General features: G+C 40.1%; 1 protein-coding gene across 3 annotated transcripts in view; it reads left to right on the top strand.

The window, feature by feature from the left end:
* man2b2 (mannosidase, alpha, class 2B, member 2) overlaps positions 1-21,155 on the top strand; it is a 77,162-nt gene that overhangs the window by 40,759 nt on the left and 15,248 nt on the right. Inside the window, exons 8-16 of one of the 3 annotated variants that reach the window (XM_072256276.1) lie at positions 195-385; positions 2,976-3,162; positions 3,654-3,781; positions 5,565-5,641; positions 7,052-7,243; positions 9,334-9,592; positions 9,928-10,038; positions 11,566-11,755; positions 18,590-18,742. In XM_072256276.1, the coding sequence (XP_072112377.1) occupies positions 195-385; positions 2,976-3,162; positions 3,654-3,781; positions 5,565-5,641; positions 7,052-7,243; positions 9,334-9,592; positions 9,928-10,038; positions 11,566-11,755; positions 18,590-18,742 (1,488 nt within the window). Of the gene's footprint in view, positions 1-194; positions 386-2,975; positions 3,163-3,653; positions 3,782-5,564; positions 5,858-7,051; positions 7,244-9,333; positions 9,593-9,927; positions 10,039-11,565; positions 11,790-18,589; positions 18,743-21,155 lie in introns of those variants that run through there. The other 2 variants (XM_072256275.1, XM_072256277.1) reach the window with 2 other exon arrangements.

Raw genomic sequence — 21,155 nt, 5'->3', positions numbered from 1 at the left:
TAAGTGAATTATTTCTCCTTATTGACATTGATAGAGCTGAGATCCATCCATTTGCCTAACACAGAGTGTTAACACTGAAATACAGGCCACTCTACGTACTTTGTTTATTGATGAATTCTTTCCACACTGTAAATTAAAACTTTATATAATTATTTTACTATTCATGTTGAAGTATGTTACCTATCTAATTTCAGAGCCATTTCAGGCCTGGACTGGATTTTATGCCTCTCGGAACATACTTAAAGGATTGGCCCGAAGAGCAAATTCTTTCCTTTATGCTTGTGAATCTCTTTTCACTTTGTATCTCATGAAATACCCATTGGGATCTATTGATAAATTCTGGGCCCTTCACAAAATTCAGCAGCTAAGATGGGCTGTATCAGAGGTATGGTGAACAACTGTATTTACTTGGGATGTAAATATTCTAAGTTGTTGTCTTTTAAGAAGAATAGTGAACATTATAGCAAACAGAGGCAGAAATTCATCCTCACCCACATGTGAAATTGTGTATAACTCTAGCTTATTTCACAAACAAGATTCAACACATATTTACTACAGTTTTGCCTGCTGACTAAGGTTGAATTTACACTCCAGTAATTTTTCTCACAGTTTCCAATAGGATACATTTAACATGTCCAAAATATAGATAGAGACCCTTTTGTGTTACAGTAGGGTTCTGTTACAGAGAACTGTTCGTAACACAGGCAGTTTGCACATCAAAAATGAGACTGACCAGAAGTTATTTAAATCAGCACACAGGCTACCCAGAAGCAACGTGTAGTTAAAGCAGGATGATTAACTCAGTCATTCATATATTGCTCCAAACCAATTTCCCACACAGCAGAAGATGCCTGCAGCCCCACAGCATCCAGCGAATCTACTCTCCTGGTTTCTATGTACAAGCTGTACATGTCAGACTGTTCATAACTTTGGGACACCTGTGTATTATTATAAGGTATATTGTTGAGAAGTACCATAGAACATTAAATTAACTGATTGCTTGGGATGGGAAACACTAACTTTTCCTGAGGAATGTGGAAGATTTTATGAAAATGTGCCAATACCCCAAAGGAAAGTACTCTATGAAGAAATATAAATTGTTTTTTTGATGACATTCAACTGTTACATCTGTCTTTTTTCACAGACCTATTGTTATTAGCTGGTGTAGATGTAAAGAAATTCAAAGTTCAAAGTAAATTTATTGGCAAAGTACATATATGTCACCATATGCAACCCTGAGATTCATTTTCTTGTGGGCATACTCATTAAGTCTATAGAGTAATAACCATAACAGAATCAATGAAGGACTGCCTAACTAGGGCATTCAACCAGAGTGCAGAAGACAACAAACAGTCAAAGTATATAAAAAAGGGTACTAATAATAAATAAATAAACATGCAATAATATCAAGAGCATGAGTTGAAGAGTCCGTGAAATTGAGTCTGTAGGTTGTGGGAACATTTCAATGATGGGGCAAGTGGAGTTGAATGAAGTATCTCCTTTGGTTCAAGAGTCTGATGATTGAGAGGCAATAACTGTTCCTAAATCCAGTGGTATGAGTCTTGAGGCTCTTGTGCCTTCTTCCTGATGGCGGCAATGAGAAGAGATCATGCTCTGAGTGTTTGGGGGTCCCTATTGATAGATGCTGCTCTCCTGTCACAGCATTTCATGAAGATGTGCTCCATGGTCGGGAGGACTTTGTGATAGACTGGGCCGCATCCACTACTTTTCATGGGATTTTCCGTTCAAGAGCATTGATGTTTCCATGCAGGCTGTGATGCAGCCAGTAAATATACTCTCCACTACACGTCTGTTGAAGTTTGACAGAGTTTTAGATATCATTCGGAATCTCTGCAAACTCCTAAAGAAGTGGTGGTGCTGCCTTGCTTTCTTTATATTTGCACTTAAGTGTTGTTCCCCAGGACAGGTCCTCCAAAATAATAACACTGAGGAATTTAGAGTTCTGACCCTCTCCACCTCTGGTCCTCTGATGAGAACTGGCTCATGGACCTCTGGTTTGCTTCTCCTGCAGTCAATAATCAGCTCCTTGGTATTGCTGACATTGAATATCTGGCACCACTCAGCCAGATTTTCACTCTTCCTCTGATGTGTTGGTTTGGCCTATGATGGTGTTGTCAGCAAACTTAAATTTGGTATTGGAGATGTGCTTACCCACACAGTAATAGGTGTCAAGTGAGTAGAGCAGGGACGAAGCATACAGCCTAATGTAGTCAAATGATAGCATAACAAATAATGGGATGCTTTGTAAATTACTGGGTGCTAATTGAACTGAGATTTAAGTGATTTGTGTTGGATGTAAACTTATGTTGCTATGTCACCATCCTTTAAATTCTGTAAATTTCCAGAAAATGCACTGATGTGTGTGCTTTTAAGTGAAGTGCTGATGTTAAAATTATTATAATTTAATTTGCAACAACAATCTAAAAATTAGTCACAGCTTCTGTTGAATAGAATTTGTATTTATTTAAGCATATTAAAAACAAGAGGAAATGTAGCTACCATTAGATAGCTATTGTAATAAAGCATCCCAAGGTGCTGAATAGAAATGTCATCAAACTGTACCTGGGACAACAACAATGGTTGGAGAAGTTAGTAATTAATGAAGGAGTGGTTGTTCTTTAATATAGAAAGTAAGAGTATTTTCATTTCTAAACATTTGGAAACCAATAGGTGACAAAGAAACAAGGTGGATCTTCTACAGCATAATGTAGAAGAACATGAACATGAACAGCTCTATATCACTGAAACGTACTTGCCCACAGGGTGTAAGCTGCTGATTTGCAGTGAAACTATTTACCACCCAATAAACAAAAAAAAAACATACATTGCCTTGTAATGTGTGCTTAATTGTAGAATCTCCTCTACTGAAATTGAAGTAAAAAATGATTAAACTCTCCTCAAAAATCATATATTTTTGTTTTATGTGAATGGAAATATTAACGCTTCTGTGCTAGGTACAACATCATGATGGTATAACTGGAACAGAATCTCCCAAGGTGAGAGATATGTACATGGATCACCTACTGCAAGGGATGAGGGCTGTGAAATTGGTAATGGCTGCCATATTTCAAGAAACTTTGAATGGCAGGAAGAGTAACTTTGATTATCCTCTTCCGTACAGACAGGACTCCAGAAATAGAGGTATGGCTGGCTCCATAACCAAGAAGCAAAGTCTCTTTGAACATTAACGATAGCTTTCATTTTAACTGGCGACAAGTATTCAGTGTTAACTGGGCAAAAGATATGTACAGATTCACCAAGAAAGCTGTCAGTAAAAACACTTGTATTTTTAAAATTTAAATTCATGGCATAGTGAGGCAAGTAGCATTGTTCTTTTCATTTTGATCTAGCCAATATAGGGCTATTGAGGAAAAATTAGCTTCAAGAATACCCATTTAAAAGCTCAGTAATCGTAATTCTATTACTTTTCATGTTAGTAATCGTACAGTGACAAAGATGTATTTTTGGACATATGATCGTAACATTATAATTATTTCATGACTTGGGTCATTTTGGTAATTTTTAAAAATAATTGGTGATGGTTAATCAGCATAATTGATAGTGAATAGCAATCAACATGCTCACACTTCTCCTGAAAGTCTGACTTATTCTTTTTCTCCCTATTTTGAAAGAGGATGATTCTTTACAGATCACAGTATACAATCCTCTTGGATGGAACATCACAACGATTATTAATATCACGGTTGCTGATTCAATGATCAATGTGTATGACGATGCAGGAAATGCTGTACCATCACAGGTATTGGATACTTTTTGCTGAGAGCATTGATGTGATTACAATAAGTAATCTTATAAATATGCAAAGCATATGACAAAAAGGGGTTCATATTTCTGCTGTCTAAACTCGCTTGAGAGAAATCCGCCTTTGAAATTGCTTTTTAAGAACTGTCTCAGAAAAGATGATCTTTGTTTTCCATTCACGCAAGTAAAACCACTTCCACGTCTGAGGCAGATGAAAGTGTGTCAAGCTTCCCTGCAAAGTCTGCAAGAACAGGTGCTCTGACAGATGTAGGACTGAGTCAGTTTTACGTGCTTGATGTAGAGGATGGCATGGCACTGAATGAAGTGAAGAAATGATATTTTCCTGGTATATATGCTAAAATTTGGCTCCCAAACAATGCCAGCAAGAAGCAGATAAATCAGTTATTTGTATCACAGGTGTCACTAGGAGCTTTAAACAAAAACTGATGTTGCTGAAAAAAGCTCAGCAGGTTAGTAGGGATCTAGTATGTGACTCCATACCATAACAATGTCTTGACTCTTGACAGCTCTGACTTTTGAGCTCTGAAACAGCTCAAAAAGCTATTTTTTTGAAAAAAGCAATAAGGTTGGGCAATCAACGTTGACCTTGTCAATGAGGCCCACACAGCATGAAGGCGTTTGCTTTTTATGTGATTGAATAACAGATTTTTGGGAGCAGAGTGCTCAGTATGAAGGATCGGAGGCAGAACTGTGCATCACCACACCACACAGGCAAACGAGACATCCATCGCCCAGGCACAAGTGGAGCATCAGCTCTGTGTCTGTGAAGCTCCACTACAAAATGAGTCTGTCCTGGTGTATTATTACTAAAGGGCTCTATTAGGAAGATCATCTGCAGTTGAAAAGTTGCAAGTGGAGGGGGAGAAGAGTGCTTCTCCCCCCACTGAAAGGACCAGATTGGCATTCACAGTTCCTGGGATTTCAGCGCCTGCTCTCCATCTGTAACTTGAACTCTTATGACAACATCTCACTCTTGATGGCACCAGTAATGCCTTTTTCTCGCTGCACAGACCCAGATACCTGAGAATAGTCACCTGAGTGTTACGTGGTGTTAAGTGGTCTATACCTAATGTCCTCTTTGACAGCAGGCTCTTGAGACTTTATCAGCATTGTTGAAATGGGGCCTCAGGCTAAATACTCGGAGAACCGCAGGCCGCCCCCAGAGGATCAAGTTATGTGCTCCACACGCTAAAATGGACTTGATTTTGCTTCCTTGTTCAGCATTGTCCTCTTCAGATCTGAGTCAAGCTAAGTGTAGGGAAGTTAAGATCAGAAGAGAGAATTCTGTCTTATAGCACTTCCCTGAAAGAGGTGAAGATAAAATGGAACTAGCCTGGGAGCAAATTGTACACCTGCTCTCTCTCACCAGAGCTTTGGAGCATCAGGGCTCACCTAAACTTGAGGGTTAAATGACCTGGAGTGAAACTAGCAAGTAAATAATCAAATGTCGAACTGCTGGAGGCAGCATCAGTGGCAGGAAGTGGACAGTCGATATTCTGGGTTGAAATCCTTCATCTGGGCTGAAATAGTAGCGAAGACATAGTCAGCATAAAGAGGTGAGGGGGAAAGGGTGGGACAAGAGCTGGTCAGCAAAAGGTGAATCCAGCTGAGAAGGGGTTGAAATTAGTAAACTTTCAGTGAATTTGTAATAATTTTGTCTCTTGTTTTTTAAAAAATGTATTTCCTTGAGTAAGTAAACACTGAAATAATTGATAGTTGATGAAATAATTAAATGATGCACTTTTCCATTTCTGTTGCAGATTCAAAAATCTGCAGGCTCCAACAGTTCTTTTGATCTGTATGTTCTCGTAAGGCTGGATGCTCTCAGTTATTGCAGGTACTTAGTAAAAGCAACAAAACCAATTTGCACCAAGGGCCTAGAAGGCCAATGTACTCAAGAACCAACCTCGTACGTAGGGAAAGAGATTGCATTTGACAGAAAATTAGTTGGCAAATTGAAAAATCAAGGCCTTAGACTGTTCCCAGTGATGAATGAGTGCTATTTATTGTTGCTCAACGAAGATACTAACTTGTTGCACAGCATCACCGACAGGTATGTAAATCAAGCTTTACAGAAATAGCCTTTCTTCATTTAAACTCCAGTGTGTTGGAACAGTGGAAATGTGGTTCAAAATTTGATGTAGTGTGCAATAACAAACTTTTCTTTCTGGATTTGCATAAAATGGAAATAACAGCTTGTTTCTCTTGGAAACCTCTACATTGTGTAATTATGAATATAAATGATGATTGTTCTCCTGTGTAGAAAACAGCCTGTAGCACAGTACAAATCTGTCCTATAATACATTTATAAAATATTGAACTTTTAACTCAAAAATTGCAACTCGCAATCCAGCTAAGGAAATTGAATTGTTTTTGTTAGCATTAATCATTCTCTCCTTTCTCTGCTTCAGAATCTTATCTGTGACCATTCTGTATAACTTGAGTGCCGTTTCCTGCTGGGGTTGTTGATAATAGCCAGTTTAGCACAGATCAAATAGTAAACGCAATGGCCAAGAAATCCGTACCCAGGTTATTTTGCTTTCAGTAGCCCAAGAATGGAGTGGCATGAGACTGCAATGATTTACAGATCAAATTGTGCCATTATTGAAATTTGACCAGGAACTTTGGACCATGGGCAGCGCATATTGATGAGGCATGATCTGTGTCAGATGTACATGGTTACTCCCCTCCTGCCACAGCCTAGTGAACTCACTCCGACCAGTCATGCCCCATATTTGCTTCCTGACTTCTCGACCTGACCTCTGACATGCAAGGAACATTCAGCAGTGCTGGCAGTCCCATGAGCTGGAAGGCCCATTGTGTGATGACTTATTAATGCACCTCCCTCAGCACCATTCGATTCCTTCGTCTCCATTGTTCAAACACTCCCCATTTTATTTTAGTCCAATCAAAAACGTGGACACGTGGTCATAAAAAATACTTTTCTGCATGCTTTTCTTATCCATGTTCCTGAAGGGAATTATCTAGAAAACATTATTTTCTGAAGAGGATTCAAATTTTACAACACATTGAAACTGAATTGCACGTAGCTCCTTCCTCATTGAAGAAACACATATTTAATAAATCTTGCATTCGTATTGAACACTGAGGGTTAATTTAAATTTTGCTGCTTTGTGCTGTGCTGTTCTGAAGTGCGTGGTTGCTACTTGCCATGAGAAAATGCCAGGTGGGTGTATTCCGTCAACCAGTTTTTATAATACTTATTCGCTTTTTGTACAAATGGCAGGTCCTCACAGGAAACTGTCAAAGTAAAGCAGGAATTCTTGGAGTACCACGCTAATGGAGATGTAAAACGGGGCCCAATTTCTGATAATTACATATTCACACCAAATGGACCAGCGGTGACAGTGTCAAAGTCTGTTGGAATAGAAATCATTACTGGAACACTAGTAACCGAAATTAGGCAGTACTTTTATAGGTATGTATGTTGAACTGTAAGGACCTTACTTAATGATTTTCTAATCGAGGATGAAAAATTAAAAATGCCAATTTAGACTAACTTGTCTGTATATAAAGTCAATACAATCTTGCTTGTTGAAAGGCTTCTTTTTAAATACTACTGTGGGATCTTATATCCCCATTGCGGAGGTCAATGCTGTCTCAGTTTCATTCTGATCCAAACATGAACATCTCCGTCAGTAAAACGTTCTTTGTCACTCATTGGGACAGAGAAGGATTTAGCCCATTGGTTCCACGCTCGCTCTTAGCAAATTATTCCCATCAGACACAAAGTACTGGAGAAACCCAGCAGGCCAGGCAGCATCTATGGAAAAGAACACAGTCAATGTTTCGGGCCGAGACCCTCTAGTCCTGCTGAAGGGTCTCAGCCTGAAACATGGACTGCTCTCTTTTCCATAGATGCTGCCTAGTCTGCTGAGTTCCTCCAGCATTTTATTCTCTCTTGTTTGTGATTAGATTAATCCCATCAGTCTCATTTCCCTGCACCCTTGCAGGTCTTTCAGCCACTTGCAGCAGCTACCCTTTCATTCTTTTACCCATGTTAAGGATGATTAACAGCAGCCAGTTATATATCAGCACATATTTGGTTTGTTGGAGGACACTGAAATACCCAACAGGAGTAAAGGCACATGCAATCACAAGGTGAATGTGCAGACTTCACGTCAATAGCATCAGAGGTGAAGTCTGCACCTGGGTTCCCGGAGCTGAGAGGTCGCAAGTGTTGTAGCACAGTGCCATCGTACTTCCATGAGGTAGTCACCTGTATTCTTTTCTCCAAACCTCATATGGATGTGATCAGAACAATCCGACTATGGCACACAAATCCTGTGTGGCTGACGCAAGCCAAAGTCACTGTGGAAGCAATAATCTTTATATGAGTGGGTTATTGATACAGCACAATGTCTTAATGCCTACAAGTGGTAAACCACTTAGATAGACTAATAGATTAGATTACATCCAACTTTATTGTCATTGTACCAAGTACAGATACAAAGCCAATGAAATGCTAACCAGAAATGCAAAGAATAGTGTTATCTACAAAATAACTGCGAATGAAATGTAAGTGCTACAGCACACAAATATAAAAGTACTGAGACAGCACAATATGGGTGCAATACTGCTTAGCGCTGTGATGTGAGGTTCAGCAGGGTCACAGCCTCAGGGAAGAAGCTCTTCCTGTGCCTGCTGGTGCGGGAGCGGAGGCTCCTGTAGCACCTACCGGATGGGAGGAGAGTAAAAAGTCCATGGTTAGGGTGAGATGCATCCCTGATAATGCTTCCGCCCTGCCCAGGCAGCGTTTATGGTAGATGTTCTCAATGGTGGGCAATTTGGTGCTGATAATCCACTGGGCAGTTTTCACCACACGCTGGAGTGCTTTGCGGTCCGATACGGGACAATTGCCATGCTACACTGAGATGCAGTTGGTGAGTATGCTCTCAATGGTACAGTGGTAAAAGTCCGTCAGTATCCTGGGACAGAGGTGAGCTTTCTTAATGCTTCGCAGGAAATAAAGGAGCTGTTGCGCCTTTTTGATCAGGATGGAGGAGAACCTCCCTAATAGATCACCCTAAAGAACGGAGAAAAATTAGGGGAATGTCTGTACACTTACACACTTATGTTAATCTTTAGTTTTTATCTTGACCCCAGAACCAAATCGTGGGGCTGCTATTGTAGTTAGGAAATGGGGTGCAGAGTAGGGTTACATAAAAGGGTAAGCGAATAGAGCTTACAAAATGAAGGGTGGAATCGTGTGTTTTTGTTAGTCAATGAAGCTTAATCCAGAACTCCTGAATAGAGTAGTCTATTTTTCACCCATGTTTTACATCTCAGCCATAATTTTGTTCCTGGTTCCAATTCATGATTAAAACAAACTTTTGATATATAGGTGTGAGAAAACCTGTCTTCTTGTGTGTTGTGTATTTTTTTTTCATTGGCACAGATGCTCATGAAATGTCCACTCGTTATAAATGCTCATTTTGAAACAGCCAAATGAAAAAAAATCTGCCCAAAAGGGGACATTAAATGCTAATGACATTTTGTTTTAAACAGCAATGTGTCTGCCCTGGCAAATGAATACCAGTATGCAATATTCACGAGGATCTATAACGTACCTAAAGGGTATGATGGATCACTATTGTGCCGTAGAATTGAGCAGGAGTATATTGTTGGGCCACTAGAATTAAACAAGGAAGCAATTTTAAGGATGACTACAGATCTGAAAACAGATAGGACCATTTTCACTGACAGTAATGGTTACCAGATGATGAAGAGACAGTATAAGGTTCACACCAACAATACTCTGGCCAGGGTAAGTGCATTTAATTATATTCCATTTGTATTTGTTGTAAATGGAAAAAGATTCTGATTTCATACAACTATTGGAAGATTATAGTAGAATTTTTGGATTTTGTTCATTGTTTTGATAGGAAATTATTAAAATGTACATGAATGTGCAAGTCAAATTTCCGTCGGTTTCATGTTATTCCCTTTGAAAAAGCTAATCATGCAAATGGAAATAGTGAACTCTTGAAAAATTGTACAGAGATTAATAACTTATCAAAGTTTGAACATTAAGGATAACAGTTTTCCTTCAGAATATTGCAATTGAGGTATTGTAATAGATGTTCCCCTTGGTCTTTTCAGAACTACTACCCTCTTGTAAGGACAGCTTATATTGAGGAAAATGGCACAAGGCTTGTTATGATATCTGAGAGAGCACATGGTGTTTCCAGCCAGGCTGATGGGCAAGTGGAGGTGAGTAAGTTTTTTTTCCTGCTTTTTTTTTAAAATAATATGACAATTCATTATTCATTGATTATTATTTTTTAAACCTGTATAATCAAAAAGTCCTGCAGAGCAGATATTTTTCCAGGATGATTTAAAACATCAGCTGGTCTTTACACTTACAGTTTATAGATGAATTTACAATAACCAGCAGTGTTTTGTGAAACTTTGCAATTGAAGTGGGAATAATCTCACTTGAATTGTGCTTCAGAGCCTACAGTGACAAGTATACACAGGACCTCAAGGGTGATGTTCATCAGGTAGTCTCTTTTGATGTTTAAGGAAAAGGAAAAATAGGAAGGCCAAAATACCACTGCAAGGCTGTTAAAATAGAATGGATTAACTTTTTTTTTGTAGGAGCAAGTGTACTAGGGAACTACTATTATAATTCTTCAAGACAAGCTGAATAGTGCAGTAGGGAGATTTAAACTAATGTAACAGAATACTAAAGAAAAGTTCAAATTTCAAGTTGAGGTTTATTGTCATAGGCAGATATATCCAGGGTATAAATGAGATGAAAATGAGCTTTTCTTCGCAGCACCAGCAGCACAGTACTTTGCAATGTACTGTGGATGTGGAAAATGTGAACAATTGACAAACAGGCTGCCAGACAATATGAACAGTAATACATGGGAGTTCTTATCAGCAAATACAAAATACAGTTACAGGCAGGACAGATTTTTCATGAATAGGGTAGAGTTATTGCAATTATAATAATCTTTACAAATGATGGGTATAAATGTGGCCAGGAGGAGGAAGTGGATCAATTCCCAAAGTTTATTGCAGAATGGCAATGAACAAAATGGATGGTTCAATCACAAGCTCCCCGAGCGCTCATGTCTATTGAAAGTAGATACATCAGGGGGTCTGAAAAGCAATCTTAGCTTTGCTTTCTCAGTGTTAAAATGTGTCCTGAAACTGAAGAATACCTACATATTCCAAGAAAGGACTGGACAAGTAATTGGATAAGTTATTCCAGTATCTAAGACCATAATTAAATTATTGAATCTTTGCAGTTATACAGATGAAAGGACTATAAGTAACAGAGATTTATAAATTTATTTGAAAAATGTGATAGGTTTTTGAAACTTTCCACAAGTATCCATCTTTTGATAAATACAGCTTTTGTCATCTGAGTGCTAAATAACTTAAATGGCACTTAAATGGTTAAAATTTGTAACTAAAATTGATCATTTTGTATATCAGAGGGGCTATTTCAAAATCTCTTCCTGTTTACAATGATGCCACGTTTGGGTTTTTTCACTTGTGTATATAGTACCTTAGCTTTGCAGGAGAGATACCAAACTTAAAAACATGCAAGGCAACTCTCTACCTCATTGTTCCTTCTACAGCATTTTACATAACTGTCCTCCACAGAACTCATTGATAATATAAATATACCTTCAGTTAGGATTGTGATTTCTTATGAGAGACTGTTTCTGCTCCCTTAATTCTGTAATCTTGACAGTTTGCTGTTCCCCCTAACAACACTTACAGATGATGCTTCATCGAAGATTGTGGAACAACAAGGAATGGGACCTGGCCTACAACCTTACACTGAATGACACCTCTGTTGTACGCCCACTTTTCTGGCTAATGTTCGGTTCAAAGTCCACAACCTCTTCCTTGTATCAGAGCGGGTTGGCTCTCGAGTTTAGACCTGTCGTTGCACTTGGGCCTGTCTCGGGTATGTGTGACTGAATCTGTACATGGGATGAAATGTAAGTCGTTGTATATTCTGGATTTTTCAAGGACATATGACGAGTATAACCAGTTTGAGTATGAGTTTTGAGAAACCCTGGTTCAGGAGTGCTGTAGGGTTAGTCGGTTCACTCAAGTGGGAAATCTGTTGGAGGTGATCTGGAGCACTGTGACAAGAAAGATTAAGGAAAGCGTCAGATCAACAGCACTGCCTTATCTGATTCCAATCTGAAACTGGTCTGATCAAGATCTGTCGATTAGTATCATGGCTTGTGTACCATCGTGAGGCAGACGTGTGATGGCGATGAGCTTCTGTGCGCAGCCATATTTGAAACGGTGTCCCAGCTGGTGAAGGCAAGGGTTTTAGTGAGGTTGTAAAAAGCCATTTATGATGGTTGCTTCTGCTCCCTACTTTTCTCCTGAAATAAAGAAGGATAAATATGGATGCAATGAATCTTATCCCAATGAGGCTGTAGGACAGCATCCACTCTAGAGTTCGAGAAGTTTCTCTTCAGCCATTGGTTTGAGACAGTTGGGGAGAATTCTGGCATGACCTTCTCTGCTGCAGACAGCTAGGAGATCACCTTATAGTTACTGCATTTATCTCCTTTCTTGATGATGCTCAGAATTACGGCGGTTCTGAAGTCTCTTGGTATATACTCTTCCCAAACGTGGGCAGTGAGGTTGTGGATTTATAGTTGAAATTCCTCACCGCTGTGTTTTAGAACTTCAGCAGAGATACCGTCTGCTCCTGAGGCCTTGATATTCTTTAATTGCTAATATTGAACCACGTGAAGGGCTGGACGTTGCACTCAATGTCCTAAAGAGAAATGTTCCCCAGCTGTACAACACCACCCTCTGACAATAATGGTCTCCTACAAGACTCTAGAAATGTGGACCACATCCTATATCTTGGATGCCACTTCAGTGCATGCTACTTGAACTACATTCAGCATGCAGACACTGCTGAAAATGGTAAAGACATAAAAATTACTGTGTTGCAGCAATCTTATCTGACGGATGTTTCAGTACTGACTGCCATCCTGTGAATCTGCCATGACGGTATCCAGTAGGACCTGGACATTGGAGAGACTGGATCTCAGTTTTAACCTTGGACCTCTCATTACATAGTTTCTGCACCACTCATGGTAGAATGCTTCTGATCTCCTACGGCCTGTGGCAAGCATGATGTAGCAACCGATATTGGTAAGAGCAGCCATCCTGATGGGCACAGAGGCTGATCTGAACAAACCCATGCAGTGGCTCCAAGTACGCCTGATACTGGAACTGAGCACAATTGTATGAACTGTCAGGCATAGGTGGAGGGTATCTGGATCTCAAGGGTATTTGACTGAGAGAAGACTGAAAACTGGCACTTCTGTATAGATCGGGTTGCGATTTGAAATATCCTTCCTCATATTTTGAAGGAGATGGTAGATTCAGGATGTGGGCAAACATTTGAATACTTGGGATGGGTAAGCAGGACAGGAGGTCAGTCTTTGAATTTGAGATTATCAGGTAGTGGATGGAGGGATGGGAGGTTCTTGGCGTGGTAACACAATAAATGCACTCCAGAACTGGAAACTACATCAGGATGACTCTCAATTGGAAGTAGTCAGGTTTCCAGAATGACACCAAATTGACTGTCAAAGTGCAGACAGTCAACACTGGCACACCTCAGGGATGTGTGCTTAGCCCACTGCTCTATTCTCTCTACACCCATGATTGTGTGCCGGGGCACAGCTCAAACGACGTCTATAAATTTGCCAATGACACAACTATCTTTGGCAGAATTTCAGATGACAGTGAGGAGGCGTACAGAAGTACGATAGATCAGCTGGATAGGTGTTATCACAATAACAACTTTGCACTCAGCCTCAGTAAGACCAAGGAATTGATTGTGGACTTCAAGAAGGGGAAGTCGAGAGACGACACACCGGTCCTCACTGAGGGATCACCAGTGGAAAGGCTGAGCAGTTTCAAGTTCTTGTGTGTGAACTTGAAGGTTTTTTGAAGGTCTATGCTGGGCCCATCATATTGATGCAGTTACAAAGGAGGCATGATAGTGACTATATTTCAAGAGGAGTTTCGAGGAGACGTGGTATGACACCAAAGACTCTCACTAATTTCTACAGATGTACTGTGGAGAGCATTTCCACTGGCTGCATCACCGTCTATTATGGAAGGGGGACTGCACAAGGATCGAGAAAAACTGCAGAAAGTCACGAAATCAGTCAGCTCCATCATTGGAACCTGACTCCCCAGGATCGAGGAACGTCTTCAACACACAACCCATCAAGGACCCTCATCACCCAGGACATGCCCTTTTCTCCTTGCTACCATAGTCATAGTCATACTTTATTGATCCCGGGGGAAATTGGTTTTCGTTACAGCTGCACCATAAATAATAAATAGTAATAGAACCATAATAGTTGAATAGTAATATGTAAATTATCCCAGTAAATTATGAAATAAATCCAGGACCAGCCTATTGGCTCAGGGTGTCTGACCCTCCAAGGGAGGAGTTGTAAAGTTTGATGGCCACAGGCAGGAATGACTTCCTATGACGCTCTGTCTTGCATCTCGGTGGAATGAGTCTCTGGCTGAATGTACTCCTGTGCCCAACCAGTACATTATGTAGTGGATGGGAGACATTGACCAAGATGGCATGCAACTTGGACAGCATCCTCTTTTCAGACACCACCGTGAGAGAGTCCAGTTCCATCCTCACAACATCACTGGCCTTACGGATGAGTTTGTTGATTCTGTTGGTGTCTGCTACCCTTAACCTGCTGCCCCAGCACACAACAGCAAACATGATAGCACTGCCAACCACAGACTCGGAGAACATCCTCAGCATCGTCCGGCAGATGTTAAAGGACCTCAGTCTCCTCAGGAAATAGAGACGGCTCTGACCCTTCTTGTAGATGGCCTCATGTTCTTTGACCAGTCCAGTTTGAGGTACAGGAGCCCAAAGACACACACTTACTGAACAGTTTCCTCTCTGCCATTAGATTTATGAAAGCGCAAAGAACCCATGTGAACTACCTTAATTTTTTTTTGCTCTCTTTTTGTGCTACTTATTTAATTTCATTTTTAAAAATGTATTTCTTAATGTAATTTGTAGTTTTTAAAATTTTTATATGTTGCCATGTACTGCTGTCACAAAACAACCAAGTTTATGACATATGCCAGTGATATTAAACCTGATTCTGATTCTGGTGTTGCAGAGACTGTTGTTACTGCCCTTCAGTTCAGGAATGTCAATGCTTTCTGTGGCACTAAACTGAAGTACTGTACACCACTTTCAAAGGCTACGGATGCTGCTGTTGACCATTTTTAAAAATAGACCATATGACATAGGAGCAGAATTAGGCCACTCAGCCCATCGAGCCTGCTCTGCCATTCCATCATGGCTGATTTATTATCCCTGTCAATACCATTCTCCTGCCTTCTCCCCATAACCTTTGATACTCTTACTAATTAAGAACCTTTCAACTTTCATTTTAAATATACCTAATTACGTGGCTTTCCCAGTCATCCGTGGCAATGAATTACACAGATTCACTACCCTTTGGCTAAAGAAATTCCTCCTCATTTCTGTTCTAAAAAGATGTCCTTATATTCTGAGGCTGTGCCTCCTGGTCCTAGACTATAGGAAACATCCTCTCCACATATGCTCTAAAATCAATAGATTTCAATTGAGCTCTCCTCTCATTTTTCTAAATTTTAGTGAGTATAGGCGCTGAGCCATCAAATGCTCGTCATATGTTAATCCAGTCATTCCTGGAATCATCCTTGTGAACCTCCTCTGGACCTTGTCCAATGCCAGCACACCCTTTCTTTGATAAGGGGCCTAAAACAGTTTACAACACTCCAAGTGCAGTCTGGCCAATGTCTTATAATGCCTCAGTATTACATTTATCACCTCTATCAGTGCCATTCTCCCACCTTCTTCCTGTAACCTTTAACGCCCTTGATAATCATGAACCTGTCAACCGCTGTTATAAATAAACCAAATGATAGTATTTATGATGTTAGTCTTATGAAACCCAAGTGTAGGTTCTCACCAGGTTACGGTAGGGTTTCATTCCTTTGAACTTTTCAGAACCCATATTGTTTGCAAGTTGGAAATATAGCCAAGAAATGGTTGTTTACACATATGGGTTGTGCATAAATTGGGTAATTGTAAACTGGGGAGGACATTACCTAATTATTCCTTTTGTTTATGCACTGTAGGTCTATCTTGTAATCTAAAGTAATTTTACTGATTTGCTGCCACAATACAATAAATTTTATGTTACATAAGTTCAAAGTAAATTTATAATCAAAATACATATTATGTCACCATATACAACCCTGAGATTTGTTTTCTTGGTGGGCATTCACAGTAAATCCAAAAAACACAACAGAATCAATGAAAACCACATCCAATAGGATGGTCAAACAAACAATTTGCAAAAGACAACAAGCTGCAAATGCAAAAAAGGAATGAAAAATTAAATAAATGAGCAATAAATATCAAGAACATGAGATGAAGAGCCCTTGAAAGAGAGCCCTTAGGTTAAGGAAGCGGTTCAGCATGTCCTGGATGGTCGGGTCCTTGATGATGATGCTGCTTTCCTGCAACAGTGCTCTGTGTAGACATGCTGAATGAGGAGGGCTTTACCTGTGATGGACTAGGCCATATTCACTACTTTTTGTAGGATTTTCTGCTCAAAGGCATTGGCGCTTCCATATCAGGCCTTGATTCAACCAGCCAGTATACTCCCCGCCACACATCTAGCTAAGTTTATTAGAGTTTTAGATGTCATGCTGAATCTTCGCAAACTTCTAAGGAAGTGGATGTACTACTGTGCTTTCTTCATAATTGCACTTACATGCTGGGCTCAGGACAGGTCCTCTGAAATTATAACTTCAAGGGATTTACACTCTCCACCTCTGATGCCTTGGTGAAGACGGGCACATGCACCTCTGGTTTCCGCCTACTGAAGTCAATAATCATCTCCTTGGTCTTGCTGACACTGAGTGAAAGGTTATTGTTGTGGCACCACTCAGCCAGGTTTTCAATCTCTTTCCTATATGCTGATCCATCACCACCTTTGAATCGGCCATGACAGTGGTCTTGTCGGCAAACTTAAGTATGGCATTATAGCTATGCTTAACTTCACAGCAATAAGCCTAAAGTGAGTGGAGCAGTGGGTTGTGGTGCATCTGTGCTGATGGAGATTGTGGAGGATATTTTGTTGCCAATCCAAACAGATTACGGTCTGCAGGTGAGGAAGTCGAGGATCCAGTTGCAGAAGGAGGAACTGAGGTCTAGATCTTGAAGCTTATTGGTTAGTTTTGAGGGGATGTTGGTATTGGATGCCAAGCTGCAGTTATATGTAGCTTCGCTCACAAAGTGCTGGAGATACTCAAGCAGGCCAGGCAGCATCTATGGAAAAAACTACAGTCGACGTCTCGGCCCGAAACATCAACTGTACTCTTTTCCATAGATGCTGCCTGACCTGTTTGAGTTCCGTGTTGCTCGGATTTCCAGCATATGCAGATTTTCTCTTGTTTATGCATCTTTGCTGTCCAGATGTTCCAGGGTTGAGTGACAAGGCAATGAAATGGCATCTGCTGTGGATCTGTTCCAGTAGGCAAATCGGAGCAGGCAGGAGCTGATATGCTTCATCACCAACCTCTCAAAGCGCTTCCTCACAGTGGATGTAAGTGCCACTGGATGATAGTCATTGAGGCTGTTTGCCACATTCTTCTTAGGCACCAGTATAATTGAAACCTGCTTGAAGCAGGTGGGCACATCAGACTGCCGAAGTGAGCAGTGATAGATATTGGTGAACACTCCAGCCAGTTGATCAGCACAGATCTTTAGTACTTGGCCAGGTACCCCATCTGGTCCAGATGCTTTCCGTGGATTCACCTCCTGAAGGATGCTCTCAGGTCAGCCTCAGAGACTGAAATCACAGTGTCACTGTGAGCATTGGGAGTTCGTGAAGGTTCTCCCATGTTTTGATGGTCAAAGTGAGCATAGAAAGGATTAAGATCTGCTGGAAGCAAAGCTCTGTTGCCACCTATGTCGCCTGGTTTCACTTTGTAAGTGGTAATGGCATTCAAGCCCTGCCGTAGCTGTTAAGCATCCTTCTGTGATTCATGTTTGGTCTGATATTGCCGCTTCACACGTGAAGTGACCTTCCGGAGATTGAATCTGGACCTCTTGTATCGTTCCTAGTCGCTGGTGGTGAATCCCACTGATCTAACCCTCAGCTGATTGCAATTCTCCTGGTTGATCCAGGACTTCTAGTTGGGGAAGACTGAATGATATTTGTGAGGACACACTCCTCTATGACTGTTTTTATAAAGTGCATGGTAACCATGGTGTACTCATTCCGATTCTCTGTTGAGTCCTTGAACACAGCCCAGTCCACTGGCTTGAAGCAATCCCATAGCCACTCCTCTTCCTCCAGCAAGTATTGTCCTTCTCTCTGGAGCCTCGCTCTTTAGCCTCCACCTGTAGCAGAAGGATAGTCAAGTGATCAGATTTCCTGAAATGCATTCTAAGCGTGGAACGGTAATAAGACAGTAGTAATAAGCGTGATCCTACTTTTGACTACAGAATGGTGTACAGCTCCTTTTATGTTCTTCAGCACTGTGTTGTACGTACAGTCAGTAATAAGTTGCTTGCGTGCAAGCCAGCCTATCATTTTATTTTTCTTGATCTTTTAAAATTAGTGTGTGAAGTTTAGAAGTACATAGCAAAAAAAAGTCAGTTATTATTGTTTTTATCATTTTGTTAATATTGTGATGCATTCCACAGGTAAAGCAGTACTTACCCAAACAAACAAATCACGTGGTGACAATGAAGCAAATTCTTTCTCTCTGCCATCCAACCTTCATCTCCTAACACTTTCCGTGCCTGGGTGGCGATACAATTCAAACCACAATGAACACCTACAAAATTTAATTCGAGGTAAACCACATGACTGATTTACAGTCTATTGATGTGTTGCATATTCAGTGAGTCGATGAAGTGTTTGAGAGTTTGAATTTAGCAGACGTTAAAATGTTTTTGTCATGCTCATACAAATTTGAAAATGCCATCAAAAAAAAGATACAGTGGATCAATTGCAGACAGAGCAGGAAGTTGCAAAAGGATGTGCAGATTAAGTAAGAGGGTAAGGCAACAGTATTTGGCATTTAATGTTGTAAGTGTAAGATCATCAACTTTTTAGCTATTGTAGGTAATGGGAGTATTTGCTGAATAACTGAGAAACCACAAATTGTTAAGGTGCAAAGCTACCTGTATCTGGGAGTTCATGAAAATAAATTATTCAAAACTTGTAGACATATACAAAAAGCACAGCTGATAAATATCAGAGTTTTATCGTCAAGAGGCTAGAAAACAGAGGTTACAGTTCATTTGTGTGGCTATGTCTTGTGTTTGGGATTCCTGAACAATGGTATGCCTTCCATAGGGTACTCAAGGCAGCTTAGCTTTTATGGCTGAAGTTGGGTAAAATATTAATGGTGATTGTCTTGAGTTCTAACCAACTTGGACCCAACGTGTCTACTCATTCCCTGTACCTTATTGTCAAAGTTTGTCAATTTTGCAGATTTTCCATGAACCCAAAGAATTCTGCCCCCTGCAAGTGCAGGCCATTTCTGAGGGCTCTCCCTCTCCATGCTCCAATTTAGAACATTGAATATAGAAGACTACAGCACAGGAACAGATGATGTTGTGCTGAACCAGCTACAAAGCCAATCAAAAACTCGAATCCCTCCTATCGACACCATGTCCATTTGAGTTAGTTCGAGAGAAAGTGGTGTATCCTGTATCCTGGCGGAAATAATCATGCAGCACCCCCTCAGGAGTTTGACAACACCAATGAATTAACAAGGATTATGCTCTTTTACATACTTAAACAAACAGTTAATTTAAGAACCTTCGAAGTTCCTTTTAATAATACTTGGAACTCTGGAACATGAGCCATTATTTGATTTAGGGCTCAGACACTATCACACTGACCACAGGATTTCAACGTAGGAGCCCAAATATTTATCAGGAATCCTTGAGCAGTGTCAGGAAAGCTCTGTATTTCATGTTTTTGGCAAATAGCTGCTGCATTTCTATATTTGTGAGAGAACCATGTCTCCTTCATTAACAAAATACTCTGCAGGGGATGTACTTCTTGCGACAGTTGGCAGAATTCCATCTTGCTCAGAGCATAGTGGTGCAATTCTACACAGCCATCATTGAGAGTGTTCTCGCATTGGCCATAACTGTCTGGTTTGGTGTAGCGTCCTCTCACAGTATACAAAAAGCAACAGCAAACTGTCTGATCAGCAGAAAATGTCATTGGAGGACTTTCAGGTGTTCAGGACAAAGAAGTGGGCAGAAAAAAATCATTGCAGCTCCCTTTTGGAAAGCGTTATAGGGCTATTAAAACAAAAATTTAACACTATCTTAAAAGCTGCTTCCTCCCAGGCAGTTAATCTGAGAAACCATTCTAGTTAACCAATTCCCACCCCTTTTATCTATTATCACAGTGACTGCACTGCATTGTAACACGTTCAACTACTCTTTATAATGCTGTATGCGTTGTAAATACATTCTGGTATTTGTGTTTAAGCACATTTTATTGCCTATCTACTTTAACCTCTAAATTTTATTTGTTATTAAATTCTTTATTCTTTGTTGTTATTTTGTTGCATATTGCTCCAACACACCATAGCAAATTCCTAATATGTGTAAATGTATCTGGTAAGTAAAGCTGATCTTTTGATAGTACTTTATCAATGTATCAATGTTTACAGGAACTCTCTAGGTGGTGCTTCAGCAATTATATATGTTCTCCATCAGCACTTTATAATTACAGGAGGTTTTCAAAAGACGTGTTGATACTATTGTATTAGATTAAATTGCTTAATTTCCATTAGCATTCACATAATTATAGAGGGTCTTCAGTGGATTGATTACATTGACCTTTGGTGAGGGGAGGTTTCATCAGTGTTTACAGGTGGGTGATTACATCACAAGGCGAATGTCAGAACTTGTGCATTGGAGTTGCTCTGATGGATATCAGAGTGCCTTGAAAAAGTATTCAGCCTCCACAACTTTTTTTCACACTTTACCGTCTCATTTTCATTGTGAAATCGAAAGAAAAATTCCAAAACCTGTCAACAATTTACTAAAAATGAAAGATCTAGATTGTAAGACTGTGAAAAAGTATTCATTCCTTAGGCTAACTTTTCTCATTTATCTTACCTGGATCACCCAATTTGTTGATGTAGAAAATTGGAGAACCATCTGTTTAAAAGAATTTATAAGACTACTGTAAATATCTCCTCTCTCTGTAAGTTCCAACAGTATGGTGGATTTTCAA

This window comes from Mobula birostris, chromosome 4, assembly GCF_030028105.1.
Source record: "Mobula birostris isolate sMobBir1 chromosome 4, sMobBir1.hap1, whole genome shotgun sequence".
NCBI classification, from domain to species: Eukaryota; Metazoa; Chordata; class Chondrichthyes; order Myliobatiformes; family Myliobatidae; genus Mobula; species Mobula birostris.
This window is presented reverse-complemented; position numbering and strand designations above follow the sequence as displayed.